Source organism: Ammodytes marinus, assembly GCF_949987685.1.
Source record: "Ammodytes marinus genome assembly, chromosome: 6".
NCBI classification, from domain to species: Eukaryota; Metazoa; Chordata; class Actinopteri; order Uranoscopiformes; family Ammodytidae; genus Ammodytes; species Ammodytes marinus.
This window is the reverse complement of record NC_137235.1, coordinates 30,932,108-30,949,827: the sequence shown is the minus strand read 5'-3', so window position 1 is coordinate 30,949,827 and position 17,720 is coordinate 30,932,108. Positions and strand designations below refer to the sequence as shown.

Below are 17,720 nucleotides of genomic sequence, written 5' to 3'. Positions count from 1 at the left end.
CAGCATACCAAAGCTCATTACCTACTGTTGGAGCCATTATGCCACTCTTTTGTTCGTTTTATTTTGTGATATGTAGAGCCGGTTATTAGGTTCTACACCTACGTAGCACACTAACTAATCACTCCCCTTTGCACTACTACCTCATTCCTATGACTAACCTTTTTATTTTTATTACAGAGGGAGGAGTAACTCTAATTAGCACACAGGAGCACAGACGTTATCTGGAAGACAAGGTTCAGTAATGCAGACAGCTTTCGTCGTTCATAGTTCATAGTTCTTAGTTCTACTTGACCTATGCGTCCTGGTATTTCTGTCTCTAACAAGATGGGTTTAAGCTCAACTGAAGGTGAGTGTCTTTACTGGTGTGCAGGCATTTATACAGGCTTCTTACACTACTTATCAAAGCTGAACCAAATCCCAAGAGTCTAAACTGTGCCTCTGTCTCTTTGTCCACAGACTCTCCAGTTATCACAGACCTGAGGATTGTTCTGCTGGGGAAGACTGGGTCAGGAAAGAGTGCAACAGGGAACTCCATCCTGCAATGGAAGGCTTTTGAGACAACAGATATTTCTTTCAATTCTGTGACAAAGACATGTAAAAAAGAAACGGGGCACTTTGATGAAAGAACTGTGTGTGTTGTCGACACCCCTGGGGTGTGTGATACATCGATTGAGAAAGGCCAGTTGAAAAGTGAAATAGAGAAATGTATCATGCTGTCTGTCCCAGGACCACATGTTTTCCTGCTGGTGGTCAGACTGGATGTCCGCTTCACAGAAGAGGAGATGAATGCCCTCAAGTGGATGAAGGACAACTTTGGTGACGAATGCTCCAAACACACACTGGTGCTTTTCACGAGGGGAGATCAACTCAGGGGAAGGTCAATAGAGACTTATTTAGACCAAAGTTCTGCCCTCAGAGAGTTCATCAGTGAATGTACAGCTGGGTACATTGTGTTTGACAACACATGCCGTGACAATCGCACTCAGGTGGCTGATCTGTTTGAAAAGATAGACCAGATGGTACAACTCAATGGTGACCATTATACCAGCAGCATATACCAAGAGGTCCAGAGAAAGATGGCTTCCAAACAATGGTGGAGTGAGAAGGGAGACACTATGAAAACTGTGGGTCAGCACTTGATGGTGACGGCAGCAATCACAGCTGCCCCTTTAGCTGCTGGGCCTGTAGTGGCAGAGGAAGTAGCAGCTGCATCCATGAGCTCAATTGTAATGTTAGCAGGTGCAGGGATTTCTAAAGCCATAGGCTGGTGGATGAAACCTAAAAAAGAACCCTAAGTTATATCAAGACATGAACCTTTAAGCAAACTTGTGAAGACATTCCATTGATTGCCTTTTCTTACACGAGACCAAATTCATTTTGTCACAACTTGCCTGCTTTGAGCAATAAATGCAATGAGAAATCAGTAAGTCTTTTAAATGTTGATGATGTACACTCGTATCATGAATATGCTTTTGTGTTGAGAACACTTAAGTATTGTTTTGTTGGTTTTATTTGGAAGAATAAAATAAAATTAAGTGATGAAAACTTCAAGAAGTGTTGTAGTGAAATCTGTATTTGATCAAAATCCAGCAATATACTCAAGAGCGAAATTTTATTGTGTTTATTTATTAATTTAAAGCATAATAATGGTTTTTAACACAAGTTCAGTTCAATATAATTTCTTTGTTTTAGTTCAAATATAGCCTATTGTAGTAATTCTATGATGAAAGTATAACTGGATTAATACCAAATGTCAGACTAGTGAGATGGGTGTTGGGCCTAGGGTAGTTCTTCGGGGTAGTTATTTCAGTAAAACTCTTAGTTCAGTTCAGCAAATATGGATACTGGATATTACTGATGCTCGCTGTTGTAGCTTCGAGTGGCAGATTTTGAGGCCTTCAGGATAGGGGTTTTCTGGCTCCCACTTGAAGCACTGTGGCTCCACACCAGCCATTTAGACCATCATAATGGAGGACAATGTTCCTTCTAGGGCTAGTCTGTTTCTGGTGCTGGTGAAGACCAACCATGGCGAAGACTCTTTCGGCGTCCGCATTTGAATGTGGGAGCACTAAAACCAACTTGGCCCCTCAACTAGTAGGTGAAAAATCGAAAAGCAAGTGCAAAACAAAAGCATTATTAGCTATGTCTTATGGGCTTCATGAGGGGCCTCTAAGGCCCACACACATACAGGAATAAACTTTCTACATGTAAATTATATACTGTTCATAAAAAGTAGCTTTCCACCCTGTATCTGTTGCAATGGGCCCCTCCACCATATAACATGGGTCTGCAGACCAATCTTCTGAAATGTTTTTACAGTTGCAGAGTAAAGAGAGCTGCCTGTTTAAGAAAAATAATGTTCCTTCTGCAGCTCAAGATTTGATTTAAATCTAAATTTTCCAGATTGATTTTTCAGATTGATGCATTTTCTTTAAAACTGTAACAATTTTCTTCCAGGGGGGCATGCCCCCGGACCCCCCAACAAGGTACAGGATATCTCCCACAGTATCCCAAAATCCTGTGGGAAACACTGACTCCCTTAATATGTTTATGCCAGTAAACGTATGTATCTTTGCGGAAAAGTCAATGTAACTGACTGGATAGGGAGGGGGGCGGGGGGGCTTTAAGAGTCTGGGCCTATTATCTCATAATCCGTCTATGAACCAACTAGTTTCCACAATCTTTTTTATTTTTGCGGGGAGCATGCACAAGCATTATTCATAGAAAAAAATAAAAAATAAATGTGGGGGGCCCACACAGGGTCTTGAAACGGGCCCCGAGATCGTTAGGACCGCCCCTGCACGCTTGTCGTGTAGCCTGACGAAACGCTGCGCCTTCTCTCTGCCCGCTCGGCTCTCGCAGAATGCATTAGTGGGCGCAACAAACGCCACGGCCCGTGTGAAACGGCCTTAACTACTGAACGAAGGAAATCAAATTAGTTTTTCCCCAAAAAAACGAATGAGTTTTTCCCCAAAAAAACGGGACAAATTGTGTCCCGGGAGAGATTTTTCCTTCCTCGGGACAGCTGGTGAAAAAAGAGAACAATTTCGGGAAAAACGGGACGGGTGGCAACCATAGATAGTATAAATAAGGTGGCAACACTAGGTGATGGTGGTGAAGGCCAGGATTTATCGAAGCTATAGGCTATATATAAAAAAAATTGTTTGGCAGAGTTATAATTTGCGTGAGAAATGCAAGGTGTGGCGTGGAGCGTGTGAATTGCCTGAAATGCGTGTGTCTCACTCTCATTGCGTGAGGGTTGAGAACCCTGCACCCAATCACACACACATTCATACACACATTCATACACCGATAGCAGCAGCTACCACGCAGGGTAACTAAGCTTAGCATTAAGGGTGCTAAGGCTAACTAAGCTAACTATCGGGAGCAATTTGGGGTTCAATGTCTTGCCCAGGGACACTCCTTTTTATTTTTATTACACCTATTGTGTTTGTGGATGTACAATATGTGAGTATATTTTGTTAATATGGAGTAGTTTTTTTAGTTTTTTCTTTATTTATTGTTACTTATTTTGTTCCTTTTTAACTTATTCTTTCTGATTCTATTCAGATTCAAATTATTTTCTCTTATTTATACAATTTACTTTGTGTGGTACATGGAGGAGTGACAACTGCATTTCATTGTGCAATCCTGTACGATGCAATGCCATTAAAAATTAACCTTAATTAATGATTAATGGGATATATCAATATAAAAGATAGTCGACAGATATTGCTGTCTATATCTCTAGTTACTGTTATTAAAAGTAAATGCAAATTAATGATGATGCCAAGAATCCTATCATGACTATTTCAAAGCTGGGCTTAGGCTGTCAGTCCCATAGCAAAAGAGAGGTCCTCATCTAAACTATGCCAACAATGTTATATAAACCTGTTGAAGGGCGACTGTGGCTCAGGTGGTTAAGCGGGTTGGCCAACGATCCAAGGGTTGGTGGTTCGATCCCCGCCAGGCCACCTGTGTCATGGTTGTTGTGTCCTACACTTCACCCACCTTGCCTTGTGTGAATGTGTATGATTGCTGTATGTTTGAGGTGGTGGTCGGAGGGGCCGTTGGCGCTGAATGGCAGCCACGCTTCCGTCAGTCTGCCCCAGGGCAGCTGTGGCTACTCTCGTAGTTTACCACCACCGATATGACTGTGTGTGAACAAATTGAACCAGGAACCCTGTAGGGCGTCTTTGAGTGCCTAGGCAATAAAGTGCTATATAAAACTTATCAATTATTAAGTGTAGAGCCAGAAAGGGAGTGAGTTTCACTTCTCTGGAAACAACTGAGGCAATGGGAGGGAGAGAGGGAGAGAGGGGGAGAGGGAGGAGTAACTCTAAACTAGCACACAGGAGCAGACATACTGATCTGGAAGTAAAGGTCCGGACACATTTCTTGGATCATAGTTCGGTTTGACCTTTGTGTCCTGGTATTTCTGTCTCTACAACAAGATGGATTTAAGCTCAACCGAAGGTGAGTGTCTTTACTTGTGTGCAGGCATATATACAGGCTTTTAACACTAAGCTGAACCAAAACCCAAGAGTCTAAACTGTGCCTCTGTCTCTTTGTCCACAGACTCTCCAGTTATCACAGACCTGAGGATTGTTCTGCTGGGGAAGACTGGGTCAGGAAAGAGTGCAACAGGGAACTCCATCCTGCAATGGAAGGCTTTTGAGACAACAGATATTTCTTTCACTTCTGTGACAAAGACATGTAAAAAAGAAACGGGACACTTTGATGAAAGAAGTGTGTGTGTTGTCGACACCCCTGGGGTGTGTGATACATCGATTGAGGAAGTCCAGTTGAAAAGTGAAATAGAGAAATGTATCATGCTGTCTGTCCCAGGACCACATGTTTTCCTGCTGGTGGTCAGACTGGATGTCCGCTTCACAGAAGAGGAGATGAATGCCCTCAAGTGGATGAAGGACAACTTTGGTGACGAAAGCTCCAAACACACACTGGTGCTTTTCACGAGGGGAGATCAACTCAAGGGAAGGTCAATAGAGACTTGTTTAGACCAAAGTTCTAGCCTCAGAGAGTTTATCAGTGGCTGTACAGCTGGGTACATTGTGTTTGACAACACATGCAGTGACAATCGCACTCAGGTGGCTGATCTGTTTAAAAAGATAGACCAGATGGTACAACTCAATGGTGACCATTATACCAGCAGCATATACCAAGAGGTCCAGAGAAAGATGGCTTCCAAACAATGGTGGAGTGAGAAGGGAGACACTATGAATAATTTGGGTAATCAGTTGATGATGGTAGGACTAGCAGCCTCAGCTAAATCCCCTGCATCCATGACATCAATTGTAATGTTTGCAGGTGCAGGGACTTCTAAAGCTATCGGGTGGTGGATGAAACCCAAAAAAGAAGACGGCTAAGTTGTGTGAAGCCATGACACTTTAAGCGAACTTGTGTTCCATTGCATTTCATTTTATGAATGTACATTTATACACGAATATATTAGTCACAGCTTTCCTGCTTTGAAAATTAAAATGTATTTATTATGACAAATGTTTTAAATGACGATGCTGCACACTCTCATCCTTAATGTCATTTTTGCTCAAAACAATATTGTAATTTTTGTGTTGGATTCTTAAGAATGAAATAAAACTACATGTATTTAACGGCAACTTCAAAAAATGTTGTTTGGTTTTGTTGTGAGATATGCATTTGCCAAAATCCAACTTACAGAGACAACTAATAACTCAAAAGCATCACTGTCCATTGTGTTGAACTCATCAGTCAGCTGGCTCTAACTGCTGTCTTAAAAAAACTAAAAACACCAATTTATTAAATGTTACCCAGGATTACTTACCCTGTCGCCCCCTCAACTTTAAACTTTTTTGCTAAGTTATGGGTTATAGTGTAAGGAAAATACACGATAAACTGGAAAGAATTATTGCTGTATTATGCTGCTTTGCGGGCAGTAATCTTAAAGTGCCATAACTTCCTTTCTGCTACTTTCCACCATACATTTTTTCTGGATAGTCCACCGGCCTCACACTCAACTATTTTCATAGAGATTGTGTGGATAAGCCATCAAAAACTGACTTATTGTTTATAGTACAAAAAAAATATCTAAAGGAGGGACATTTTGGATGATTATGCACATTTTCTTTATTTTCTCTACCTTTGACATTTTACTTCCCATTTTATTATGCCCTCCCATCCTCTTTTTTCAAATAATGTGCAGTTGTCAGACAATGGCAACTGCACATTATCAGACAATGGTTATATTTAATTGTCTGATATATTTTTCATATTCTTTATTTTCTATGAATGATTCCTGACTCTTGGAAGTATTTTCTTTTTTCTTTTCTCTTACTATCTTCATTATTATGCACCAATAAACTATGGAAAAAAACCTATTGGGCAATACACCTCATTCTGATCGGATCAGATACTGCAAATGCCACATGTCAAATTCCATAACTACTAAGCCCTTAATTGCATAGGTAGTAAATAGTTAAATTTTTAAAACCTTAATGCAATAGCTCTAGCTGGAGTAAATTGTTTTAATTAAAAGTTGATCTTAATAAAATAATGACTTCACTAAGGGAAAATATTGCATCTGGAAAAAAATGGGAAATTGAGATTCATCAAATAGCAGAAAATAAAGTATTGAATAGGTTTACACATCATTAACCTCTACGATGGAAAGTCTTGCTATTGAATTATAAGAAGAGAATACTTGGGAAATGTTTAAGTGGCTTTTCATTTGAGATGTAAAGCTACAAACAGGAGATTGCCTTTCTTGGCATAAAATCTTCATATGCAATGAAAATATGTTTGTTTTACTTGAACTAAAAAGCAAGCAAAAAGGATGGACTGTTTCAAACTTTGAATCTCAGTTACCTACTGACAAAATTCACTTTAATTCATATTTTCCAAGATTTGAATAACACCCCTTCACATTGCTGAAGGTTTTAGTGATTGAGCATTGAAGTTGGCTTGCAAAGAAATGGGATTGATTCATCTTGATCACTGCATGAAAAAAAATTAATATACCCATACTTGGCTGGCAGTTCACTATTACAGCCGTCCTTGCTCATTTTGTCTTATCTGTTGTTGTGTACTGTCAGTGATGTAGTGGCAGTCTAGTGACGGGGGTTTCTCTGTTAGGAATGTTTCCTCACTTAAATGTCATCGCTGGGCGGACGTTGACCATTGTCTCCCATTTCCTTGCAGGAAGTGAGCTGGTAATGTTACTAATAATAAAGAGGGAGGTGTGCAACCACGTTTCACTTTAGAAAAGTAATAAATCTCAATGAATTTTTATCTGGATTAAATTGGTTTCTCATAGTCAAAACAAATATCTGTTCAAGTATAAACCATGATGAAGGTTGGATACTTCACCTCCAAACAACAAACAAAGAAAACAAAAGAGGTGCATTTCATACCTTTACTTTCAGCTATAAATTCACATACTTCAGTCATTGCAACGTGGTATCAAAGAATGAAGATTTTTGAGGCAGAATGCAAAAAAAGCAGAAAACAACATTAACTGGCCGGTTCTGAACAGTAAATAGTAATGTTTGCAATACTTCTACTGTATATTCAGTGTCACATACTGCAGATGGAATGTGTCCTTTTACAGTCGCCTCCACCGATCATACTGGAACGTTGGCTTTGGCTTTGCATTTAATGCCCTTCCATATGCAGATAGCCGCTAAGCCACATAACACTCCCAGGAGGAGCACAGGAGCTCCTAGAGCCAGAGCCACCACGGTGTCAGCTCCCACTGCTATGATCGCCCCAGCTGCCACCAACACAACAGCAGCAGCCGAGGCCACGCGTATATTCTTCTTTCTGACCTTTTTCTCCTTCTCCTTCTCTTTCTCTTTCTTCTCCCGCTCTGCATCCCACATTTTCTTCTCCTCTTCTTTCTTCTCCTCCTCCTCCTGCATCTTGCGCTCCTCTTCCTCTCTCAGCTTCCTCTGGGCTTTCTCGTACATCTCGTTGGTGTAGTGCTTCCCCCCGTTCTCCTGGACCATTTCCTTGACCATGGTGATCAGGTCTTCCACCTGCTCCCGGTCGTCTGCGTCGTTGTTGTTGAAGGCGTGGTATCTGCGTCCGAACGTGATGGAGAGCCTCCGCAGCTCCTTGCACTCCTTCAGAGCATTGTCAGCTTTGGCTTGGTCTTTACACGTGAACAGCATGATAGTGTACATGGAGGCATCGTCCCCAAAGTTATCCTGGATCCACTTGACAGCGTTCCTCTCCTCCTCGGTGAAGCGTACTCCAAGCCTGATCACCAGTAAGAAGGCGTGAGGGCCGGGCACCGACATCATGACGCATTCTTCTATTCGGGTTTTCAATTCCTTCTCCGAGATGGCTGTATCAAACAGACCTGGAGTGTCAATCACCTGGACCACGGTGCCGTCCAGCTCCCCGCTCTGGGCCTCACAGTGTGTGGTCACAGACTCAGAGCTTGGGTCCTCCTTAAAGGCGGCTCTCCCAAGGATGGTGTTTCCTGATGCGCTCTTCCCTGATCCGGTCTTGCCGACCAGGACTATCCTTAACCCTCTAGAAAAATCCAGAGCTGAAACGACAGAAACAAAATTTATGTTGAGCATAACGCAAAAATGAATGTTTTTTTGCCACACAGGGGCAGCAATGTGCAAAGAAGTAAAGCGTTTGTGCCAACATAGGCAAAATGATTCTGCATGCTAGCAAACATGGATTTAAACCATATGTACTTCAAGAGCAGGAAAAAGCAACCAGTCAGTCTTACTGCCAATTTTCCCAAGATGGCCAACTGGAGTATTGATGCTATAAACTTGTGACTTCATCCCAGCAGAGTAAAGTCTATGGGGCGGATGGGATTTTGAGGGTGGGGCCAGCTGCAGAAAACACTAATGTGCGTGTGCAGCGGGACACAAAGCCTAAGCAAGCCCAGACTCTAAAACGTTTATGACTTATGTGCTTTGGGAGTTATTATCATTCAGTTCCTATACTAAAGTTTTGATAAACATGTATGCACTTAAACATTGCACAATTTACAATATAATAAGTATCTTCTGCGTTTTATGAGAAAGGAAATACATTTAACACATCTGTTAGATTTAGAGGATAACCCACAGTGTGCTTTGCTGAGAAACATGTATATATAAGTTAGGGCTGCTGTAGTCCCCCAGGAAGAAGAAATACACTAGTATATATACTATATCTATATAGTGGAAGAGCCATTTTATGAAGGACTAAGAGACATTGATAACTTCAGTACTCTTGGCTTATTATGAAAATAAGTCATGTACTATGATCTAATAAGCAATTCAGTCTGCACTTATAGACGTTAGAAAGTCATTATTATAGAATTCTGCATTTTTTTTTCAGTTTCTGAAAAGCCATCAGAATAGATCAGCCACAAATATAGAGCTAGTCATACAAGGGAAGAACAAAGAATTGTTCGCAACCTGGCAACCTCAGATGTGATACTGATCTAACAATAATAACTCTAACAAAGCTTTTATAAAGTTTTATAATGTTCCTCATATGAAGTGATATACCGACTATTATATATGTGTATTTCATGAGAGACAATGAATGAGCATACCGTCAAAGTTATTCAGACCACACCCATCCGAGCGAGGCAGAGTTTTCTGCTTCTTTTCTCGCAGTGGAATTGCTGGGAGATGAAATGATACCATAGAGACACCAAAGAAAAACAAACTATTAGTCACAGACATCACTGTCAAGGTCTACATTTCAGTTGTTTCTGTTTCCCTCTTGTGCTCTTTCCAGTCTCACAGTATCACAGTCGAGTGCTACATCTTACAGTAATCAATGCTGGTTTGTTTCTTAACATTAAGTTAGAAAGAGGGTCTTACCTTCAGCCATTACTTTTGGATTTACTTTCCCCAGTCCCCAGGTGGCCAAAAGTCTTGTTCCAGGCCTGAGTAGTTAACTAAGACAAGCTCTGTGGCTTGCCTTACGCATTAGTTTTCTGGGAAACTTCTGGAAGGCTGGCCTATGCACAAGGGGCTTCCTATTTCCTTGCATTGTCTTTAGTTTACATCTAAAGAGGTGCATCCCCACACAAGGGCAGTCCACCGCTCGCTGAATATTCTTAGCAGGTTTTGTGAATGGGCATGGCTGGTGTGTTTTACTAAGTTTCACCACAACAAGAGAACAGCATTCAAGCTGATAAACATTGAATTATATTATAATAATATAATGTATAATGAGGCCTGCTCGTTTTAAAATAAGAAAACCTCAGGAGAGCACAACACTTCCATTGTCAATGACTCTTAAATATCTCCAACATACCAAAAACAATGCATATACTTTTGATATAGTTATACCTATCAGCCTTTAGTCATACTACATTCTTTCTAAAACACAGATGGCTCAAATACGGTTAACATTTGACGGCTTGGCACAGTCATGATTTTCTTAGATTTTCATAGGAATATGTCGTTGTCTACTCATTTCTTTCTGGGATTTGACGGAGTACTCTGTCTCACATTAAAAGTGTGTTCAGAAAGCCATTGAAGCTATGGCATAAAGAAAACCAAAAACATAAAAAAGTGAATTAATTCAAATTAGCAATGAATCCAAGGCGAATTTAAAACTTTATTGAAAATATTTTTCGGCCCTCACAATTGAAACTTAGAAACACATTCCTATAACAAACAAAACATGCACACTGCTGTACATCAAGTTACAATTTAGTTAACAGGCATCTTAGTGGAGGCAATTACTTAGGTTTAGCCATTATTTACTCCTCCATATTTTCTTGGGGTCACAGTTCCCATAACTAAGGAAAAAATTCTGAAGTGCAATTATAACCTTGAGTGAGTCCAAGTGCTACAGCCGCTGCTGTGATAGGAATTGAGGCATACCATTGTCCTGTTAAAAAAAGTACCACGGAAGTACCAGCTATATATTTACACCAAGCCCTCTCTTTCTCCTCCTCTCTGATTCTCTCTTCCTCATCCTTCTTTCTTCGCTCCTCTTCCTTCTCCCTCTCTTTCCTCTCCTTTTCAAGTTTCTCCTGGGCTTTCCGGTACATGGCATTGGTGTAGTGTCCTCCTCCATTGAACTTCACCATTGTATCTATCGTTTCTATAAGCTCTATGACCTGGGTTCTGCTTTGTCTCTTGTCTTTGCTGAGTGAACGGTATCTTCCTCCGCACTCGTTTATCAGCGTTCGTAGATTTTTGCTCTCGTTCAGAAATTCGTCCACAGATTTACCCTCTTTCTCTAGCCAGTCAGCATGTGTGAACAGGACAATGGTATACATGGAAGAATCTGAGCCAAAATTATCCTTGATCCACTTCACAGCGGACCTTTCCTCTTCTGTGAATCTTGACTTGAGACTGATCACTAACAGAAAAGCATGGGGTCCAGGGACTGACTTGACAACACACTCCTCAATATTCACTTTCACTTCTTCTTGTGATTTGTTTGTGTCAAACAGCCCTGGGCTGTCGATGACAACGATGTTCCTCTTGCCATGTTTTGCCTCTTCTCTTTGACAGCCTTTAGTCACAGATTCAGGAGACATTCCCTCTTTAAAGACGTCTTCACGACCCAGGATGGTGTTCCCAGAAGCACTTTTACCTGTCCCAGTTTTTCCAACCAGAAGGAGTCTCAAGTCAGGATCTGTGGACAGTTGATAAAACATTGGTGTCATTGATTCAAGTTGTTGATTTCAAGAAGTGTGATGAATGTGTATGAATTAGGGCTGTCAAATTAACGCGTTAATATCGATTAATTAATCACAGAAAAATTAACGCGATTAAAAAAATTACCGGTGATTAATCGCACTTCTATATTGCCCTTTGACCCGGTGCAAAAGGGGTGAGACGATAGCGCAACTGCACCTGTAGTTTGCGGACACGGCCTGCACGGGATTAAAGAGTAAAGAAAGAAGCATAGAGAGGGCTCTATGGACGTTTTATGGGAAGCTTCGGGCAAATAAGCATGAAGGTAGGAAGTTATCTTATGTTATTCTCCGCAGTGTCTGTGCATTATTGATTTAGTGGGTGCCTAATTAACAATGTAGGTTCAAAACTCTCAGTATCTCTCGATCTTCCGTCTCACTTTTGTTTGTTAGCAGCCTCGTCGTCGTCGTTCCCCCCCCCCCCCCCCCCGCCACTCTTCCTAGCATATGCAGCCTGCCTTTTTGTCCTCTTTTGTGTGTGTGTGTGTGTGTGTGTGTGTCTGTCACTATTTTTGGCTATGAGTAGGACGATGGTTAACGAGTCGGCAGTTGAGAGAGAGAGAGAGACCTTAGGCTATACAGCTGTTTATAAACAGGCATAAAAGTGTCATATAAGTATGCGATTAATTTAGATTAATTAATCACAGAGCCTGTAATTAATTAGATACATTTTTTTAATCGCTTGACAGCCCTAGTATGAATATTTTAAATCATTTTTCAAGAATCAATTGTATATTTTACTTCAGCCAAGCTGATTTGTAACTTCAATCATAAAAGACTGCACCAGCCAGTGCCATTTGAATCTTCCACATATTAGTATGCATACTGCTTTAACATTACTCAATACATTGCTGTAAAAGTAGCCAAAGCATGATAAGCAAATTATAAAAAAGTCAACTAACTGAGGCAACTTAGAGGTTTTTTATTTAAACTTATTTCCATTGTGTTCTTTAATGAATGTTTCAAATCAAACCCTGCTATGTTTAGTGTATCAGTGCATTCATGCTGAAAAGAATGGCAAACTGCAGTGTATTGTTTAGAAATATTTTGTCAGTTGATGGACTCGTTTTGCTCTCCTCTCATGACACACCTGTGCCTGTCACGCTGCTGTCTTTATGTCACGTACCTTCGTGTTGATTTTGGCAGTGAGCACTTTGACCACAAAATGTGACCAGCAGAAGCAGGGTGCATCCAAGGATCCAAGCATTTCCTCGTAGCATCTCCATAACAGTAATCTCTGTCAAAAACTTCACAGACAAAAAAAAGAAAAATACGAAGAAAGTCTATCAAAACAGGTACTGATCAAATAAATGGTAACATAGATTGTTTGGTTACATAATCAGTCAATGTAGTCAAAGCTTTCTTCTTACATTCAATTTAAACAGCATACCTTTACAAGTGTTTCCTCAGCTGAATGTTATGTTGACAAGTGGAGAGCCTTTTATAGCAAAACTATCAGAACACACCCACTTTTCAAATAACAATGTTCAACTGTTGGTTTACTGGATAGTTTCATTTCACTGGCTTTGAGTCACAAGTCTCAACCCGACTGCATTACTAAAAACTGGTTGTGTGCAGGGGTGGACTGGCCATCTGGCATACCGGGCATCGTCCCGGTATGCCCCGGTCAGTACATTTATGTTATTTTTTAAATAACATTGTTCGGGGCTACGAAGATCAGGGGCCTATATTGGGCCATTAAAAAATACAAACAAAGGAAAAAAAATCCCGAAACTGACTGGATTTTTTAAACATGTACATACATTTCTTCTTTCTGCTTTTTGGTCATCTGTGTCTATACATTATTCCAGCAAATAATAGCCTACTAAATAGCTTACATAGGAAACAGTTGATTTATCCTTAGTTTTCTCTTCAAAGTGCACCAGATTGATGAATTTTACTTTAACATTTAAAAAAAAATCTTCCGGGGGAGCATTCCCCCAGACCCCTCTAGAACAGTGGTTCTCAACCGGTGGGGCGCGCTCCCCCCCACTCTTTTTTCATCCCCCCGAGGGGGATGAAAAAAAAAAAAAAAATCTTAATCTTAATTTTTTTTTTTTTTTTTGTAATTTAAATTTTATTCCTGATATGTAGCCTAGTTCAGAGATGATATGTATTTTTTTTTCTTTCTTAAATTTTTTTGATAGGTAGTTGCCAAGTTCATCACACAAACACTCCAATCCACTGATATGAGATCAGTTTGCAATTTTCAAGTACTGAATTAATGGTAGGACTGTGGCCACTAGAACTGGTCTCTGGTCAGCAAAGGTCTTGAAAACAGCATAAGTGTGCTTGTGACATGCGTGCCACCCATGCATGTGTATGGGCACGTGTCCCAGCAGATTTTTGAAATCTGAATAAAAAAATGTAAGTTTGTAGTTAGCGAGTGTAACATGTTCTTAGGGCAGAATTTCATAAATAAAGGTTTATTTTTTTAGCAAGATATTTGGTCAAAAGCTAGTGGTCATCCGTCCCTCTGTCCAGTTGTTAGGCATCTGGCTGCTAGCAAGTTATGTTGTCTTGCTAATTTTACTATTCATCTGAACTGAAATTAATATTGACTTTTTCCTTTATTATCTTCGCCAGAATACATTCTTCTCTTCTAAGGAGATTTTTTTTTTAAAAACATTTCCTCAGTGTCACATAAAAGTGCACCAGAATTTAACGTTAAATTATAAGAAATTTCCGGACCCCAACCCTAAACCCAATGTTCAACTCAAAGGTGCGCCACTGGCCTAGCCCTTGTGATAATAACAATAATAGAGTATCTATCTATCTATCTATCTATCTATCTATCTATCTATCTATCTATCTATCTATCTATCTATCTATCTATCTATCTATCTATCTATCTATCTATCTATCTATCTATCTATCTATCTATCTATCTATCTGTGTAGGGTGGTGTGTGTGTGTGTGTGTGGGGAGGGGGGGGTGTCAGGGTCGGTGGGGGGGCCCAACTGCAATGACCCAGCTTTGGGGGGGCCCAGCTTGCAGAAGGTTGAGAACCCCTGCTCTAGAAGGTCCAGGGTCCACGACACAGTCTCCCAAATTCCTGTGAGAAACACTGTGTGTGTGCATGGTTATTAAGAGTCATTAGACCAGGGGTTGTGTTCAAGTACGCGTAATGATTTGGTCATTCATCAATAGAAACATTGTGTTGTTATCTGGCTCAGAGAGTGACCAGTCACTCATACGTTTTGGACTATAGACAAACATAGCTTTTACATGTTTGTATTGTAAGACTGCCTCTCATAGGCCTTTCACACCAAAATGAACCAAGAGTCAGTTCCAGGCTGGTGTTGGGGTCAGTTCAAAACTGGTTACAGCCTTATCCCAGTTATGAACCGGTTGGTTTCACATCGACCGGAGACAGCCATGGAGCCGGCAAGAGAGCAACGTCATGACGTCACTGTAAACGGGTGTGTACGTCACCCGACGCCGCTGCTCTTGTGGCTAACGCTAAAGCTACCGCTAGCTTTAAGCACAACAACAGCGGCGAATACGTCTTATTTTTACACTTGTTGGCTCTCGCTTTGCTTTCTTAAGCAAACAGGACCCATACAGCGTATTCTCGCCGGTCAATTTGATCGCTACGTTCGGTAATTATGTTATGTTTACGTCTCGTAGTAGCGGTGTTTTTAAATATGGCGGGCCTGAGGTTTGAGTTGCTCTGGTTGGTCAGGATAATCCCTCCCCCAACCGTTCGCGCAAGCAGTTCTTATCAAACCCTGCTCAATCCTGGGGTATGAGTTCCCCCGGTTTTTACGGCCCGGAGCAGGCTCTCTGGCGGTGTGAAACCAAAACACTGGCTCTAACTCCGAACAAGCCCAGAACTAGCTCCGATTTTGCGGCGGTGTGAAAGGCCTATCAGAGGGCCCATCAGGACTTCCTGTATAGGGGCCCAGAATTTGGAGCAACGCCCCTGCCTCCATATATCGTATAAATAATCATGGTGGGCTGCCATGGCCAAAAATGCCAGGGCTGAATTTTTGTCCCAGTCCACCCCTGGTTGTGTGTCTGCACTTGTCCCATTGCATAAACTAATAGTTTTCATGTTCCTATCATTCTGCCTCTTTGTCACATAGTCAGTAGCCTACAGTAACCCTCTTTGTGAACTAGTGAACGGAAATGGACAAAGCTGTGATAGCTTTTCTTCAACTCTCAGATAACATAAGTTTGATACTTATGACGGCAGGCTATTTCCTTTTGTACGATTGTTAATTATGAAAATGTTTAACTTAGAAATTGAGAATTTAAGGTTAACTGTAGAAGCTACGTAGAAGTCTATGCCGTCAGATCTCTGTTTAACCATGCATGCCTGCAAGTAACAGCCACCTACCAAACCACTGGCACTGTTTTAGTGATAATGCAGGAGGGCTAGATCAATAGGTATGAATAGCATCCAGGAATGGTGCACCGATCAGAGTGCAAGGAATGATGATGATGAGACGTTGCTTTCTTAAGACTATATTATTTTCAGCCGTATTTATTTAAATCCTCTGTATTGTCTTCCAGTTTTCTATAAAACAGTAAAATAAAACACCATTAGTTTTATAAAGCATAATAAATAAATACCTATTGGCTAAACATATACAGTATAGCAGGCTGATATAACTAAACATTCATTATACAGGAAAAGGTCATACACAAAATATACTCAGATAAATAAAGGGACTCTATGGCCGCGCCAAAGAGCAGACATGGGGCCAAGCGGCTACACTGCATGTGCAGGACATCTCCCTTTCACGTGATAAGCCAACTGCCATAGCAACCAAACGACGCTGCTTAACTTAGCTTAACAACCAGTGGTGTAGTCTAGTTTTTTGTAGTGGGTATACTGTGATGATTCCCTCCTAGCCTCTTCTTGAATATGCAGCATAGCATTTATACATTAAACATATGGCTTACACCGTGGTTAGTTTACAATTTTGTTGTTTCTGCATTAGGTGCAGCAAAGGCAAAAAACATTTTACACCTTAGCCTGCCTTTAGAAACACAGAGTTTAGGATTTCTATTACCAAATGAAATTGGGGGGGAATGGGGGTCTCCCCCAGATTTTTTTTATATTAAAATACATTGTTTCCCGCCCTCTGGTGACACAATAGAAAAACACAAAAATCAGTAAGTCTGTTCTAGGCCCTTGTAGGGGGATCCGGGGGTATGCCCCCCCGGGAGATTTTTTTTACCTTTTTTAAGTGAAATGCATGAATCTGGTGTACTTTGAGAGGAACATTAAGAGGCTAAATCTGCAGAATTGTGTGAACAAAGAATTTGGAGACACTGGGTCGGGTGAATTAGAAGCTATTGAAGAAAGACACTTGGATTTTCCATAAAAATATTAATTTAAAATAAAATATTATGCAGGGTCCTCTGGGATGGGCTTGGTGCTCTTTTTCTTTTACGGGACATATTTCTCTGTAATATAATGAATTCATTTAAATGCAGTGAGAGGAACTAAGCAGTAGAACTCTGTTGTCCAGCTATCTTTTTTTCCACAGACGAGGCAGAAATAGGCTATAGACTATACACAGTGCATGTGCAACTGAGGGCAGTCCCATTTCCATTTTTTTTTAAATAAACTCAATACACACTGTGCATGGACGTGAACGTGACGTGATCAATTAACCTCGGATTATCTCCCAGATGAACTGATTCAAGTATTAGGCTATTAACTATCCAGACCAACACATTGTATTCCAAATTTTTTTGTATGGTACATTACATTTGCATAATATATCAAGCATAGCCTACAAACTAAAAAAAAAAAAAAAAAGTGCATGAGTTGACGGGGTGCCTAGAGACTGCCAAAATATTTTAAAAAATAACAATCTCTCCTTTTCTCACTCTCCCCCTTTCTGAAACACCCACCCCTCCCCCCCAATATACTCCAGTCAGAATTCTCCTCGTTTCTGACCTCACAAACTGGAAAGCCAGAAGCTTCCACTGTGCAGCCCACACCCTTATTTCTTATTGGTCCACGGCCCCGACTGACAGAGGGCGAGGCGTATCTGGCTTCGCTTCCGGACAGGGGGCGGGGGGA

The 17,720-nt window shown here is 40.8% G+C and overlaps 4 protein-coding genes across 7 annotated transcripts; 2 read left to right on the top strand and 2 right to left on the bottom strand.

The window, feature by feature from the left end:
* The first annotated feature begins 207 nt into the window (after window positions 1-207).
* On the top strand, window positions 208-1,581 carry LOC307252346 (GTPase IMAP family member 2-like). Its single transcript, XM_080029991.1, has 2 exons — window positions 208-346; window positions 457-1,581. The coding sequence occupies exons 1-2, from the start codon at window positions 295-297 to the stop codon at window positions 1,293-1,295; spliced, it is 891 nt and encodes a 296-aa protein (XP_079886117.1). The 5' UTR covers window positions 208-294; the 3' UTR covers window positions 1,296-1,581.
* A 2,782-nt stretch (window positions 1,582-4,363) lies between these two features.
* On the top strand, window positions 4,364-5,538 carry LOC307251604 (GTPase IMAP family member 2-like). Its single transcript, XM_080028979.1, has 2 exons — window positions 4,364-4,476; window positions 4,579-5,538. Exons 1-2 carry the CDS (start codon window positions 4,455-4,457, stop codon window positions 5,385-5,387), a joined length of 831 nt encoding a protein of 276 aa, XP_079885105.1. The 5' UTR covers window positions 4,364-4,454; the 3' UTR covers window positions 5,388-5,538.
* A 1,916-nt stretch (window positions 5,539-7,454) lies between these two features.
* On the bottom strand, window positions 7,455-9,944 carry LOC307251653 (GTPase IMAP family member 9-like). Its single transcript, XM_080029036.1, has 3 exons — window positions 9,840-9,944; window positions 9,566-9,637; window positions 7,455-8,551 (listed from the first exon to the last, which is right to left on the bottom strand). Exons 1-3 carry the CDS (start codon window positions 9,847-9,849, stop codon window positions 7,620-7,622), a joined length of 1,014 nt encoding a protein of 337 aa, XP_079885162.1. The 5' UTR covers window positions 9,850-9,944; the 3' UTR covers window positions 7,455-7,619.
* Window positions 9,945-10,564: 620 nt separating this feature from the next.
* LOC307251682 (GTPase IMAP family member 7-like) lies at window positions 10,565-16,062 on the bottom strand (the record flags this gene model as incomplete). 4 transcript variants are annotated; one of them, XM_080029076.1, is made up of 3 exons in its annotated part: window positions 10,565-11,616; window positions 12,804-12,924; window positions 16,020-16,062. In XM_080029076.1, the coding sequence occupies 2 exons, from the start codon at window positions 12,901-12,903 to the stop codon at window positions 10,769-10,771; spliced, it is 948 nt and encodes a 315-aa protein (XP_079885202.1). In that variant the 3' UTR covers window positions 10,565-10,768. The 4 variants fall into 4 exon arrangements, with proteins under 4 accessions (XP_079885202.1, XP_079885201.1, XP_079885199.1 ...); XM_080029075.1 differs by lacking the exon at window positions 16,020-16,062 and adding an exon at window positions 13,068-13,108; XM_080029073.1 differs by lacking the exon at window positions 16,020-16,062 and adding an exon at window positions 13,048-13,065.
* Between the last annotated feature and the right edge of the window lie 1,658 nt (window positions 16,063-17,720).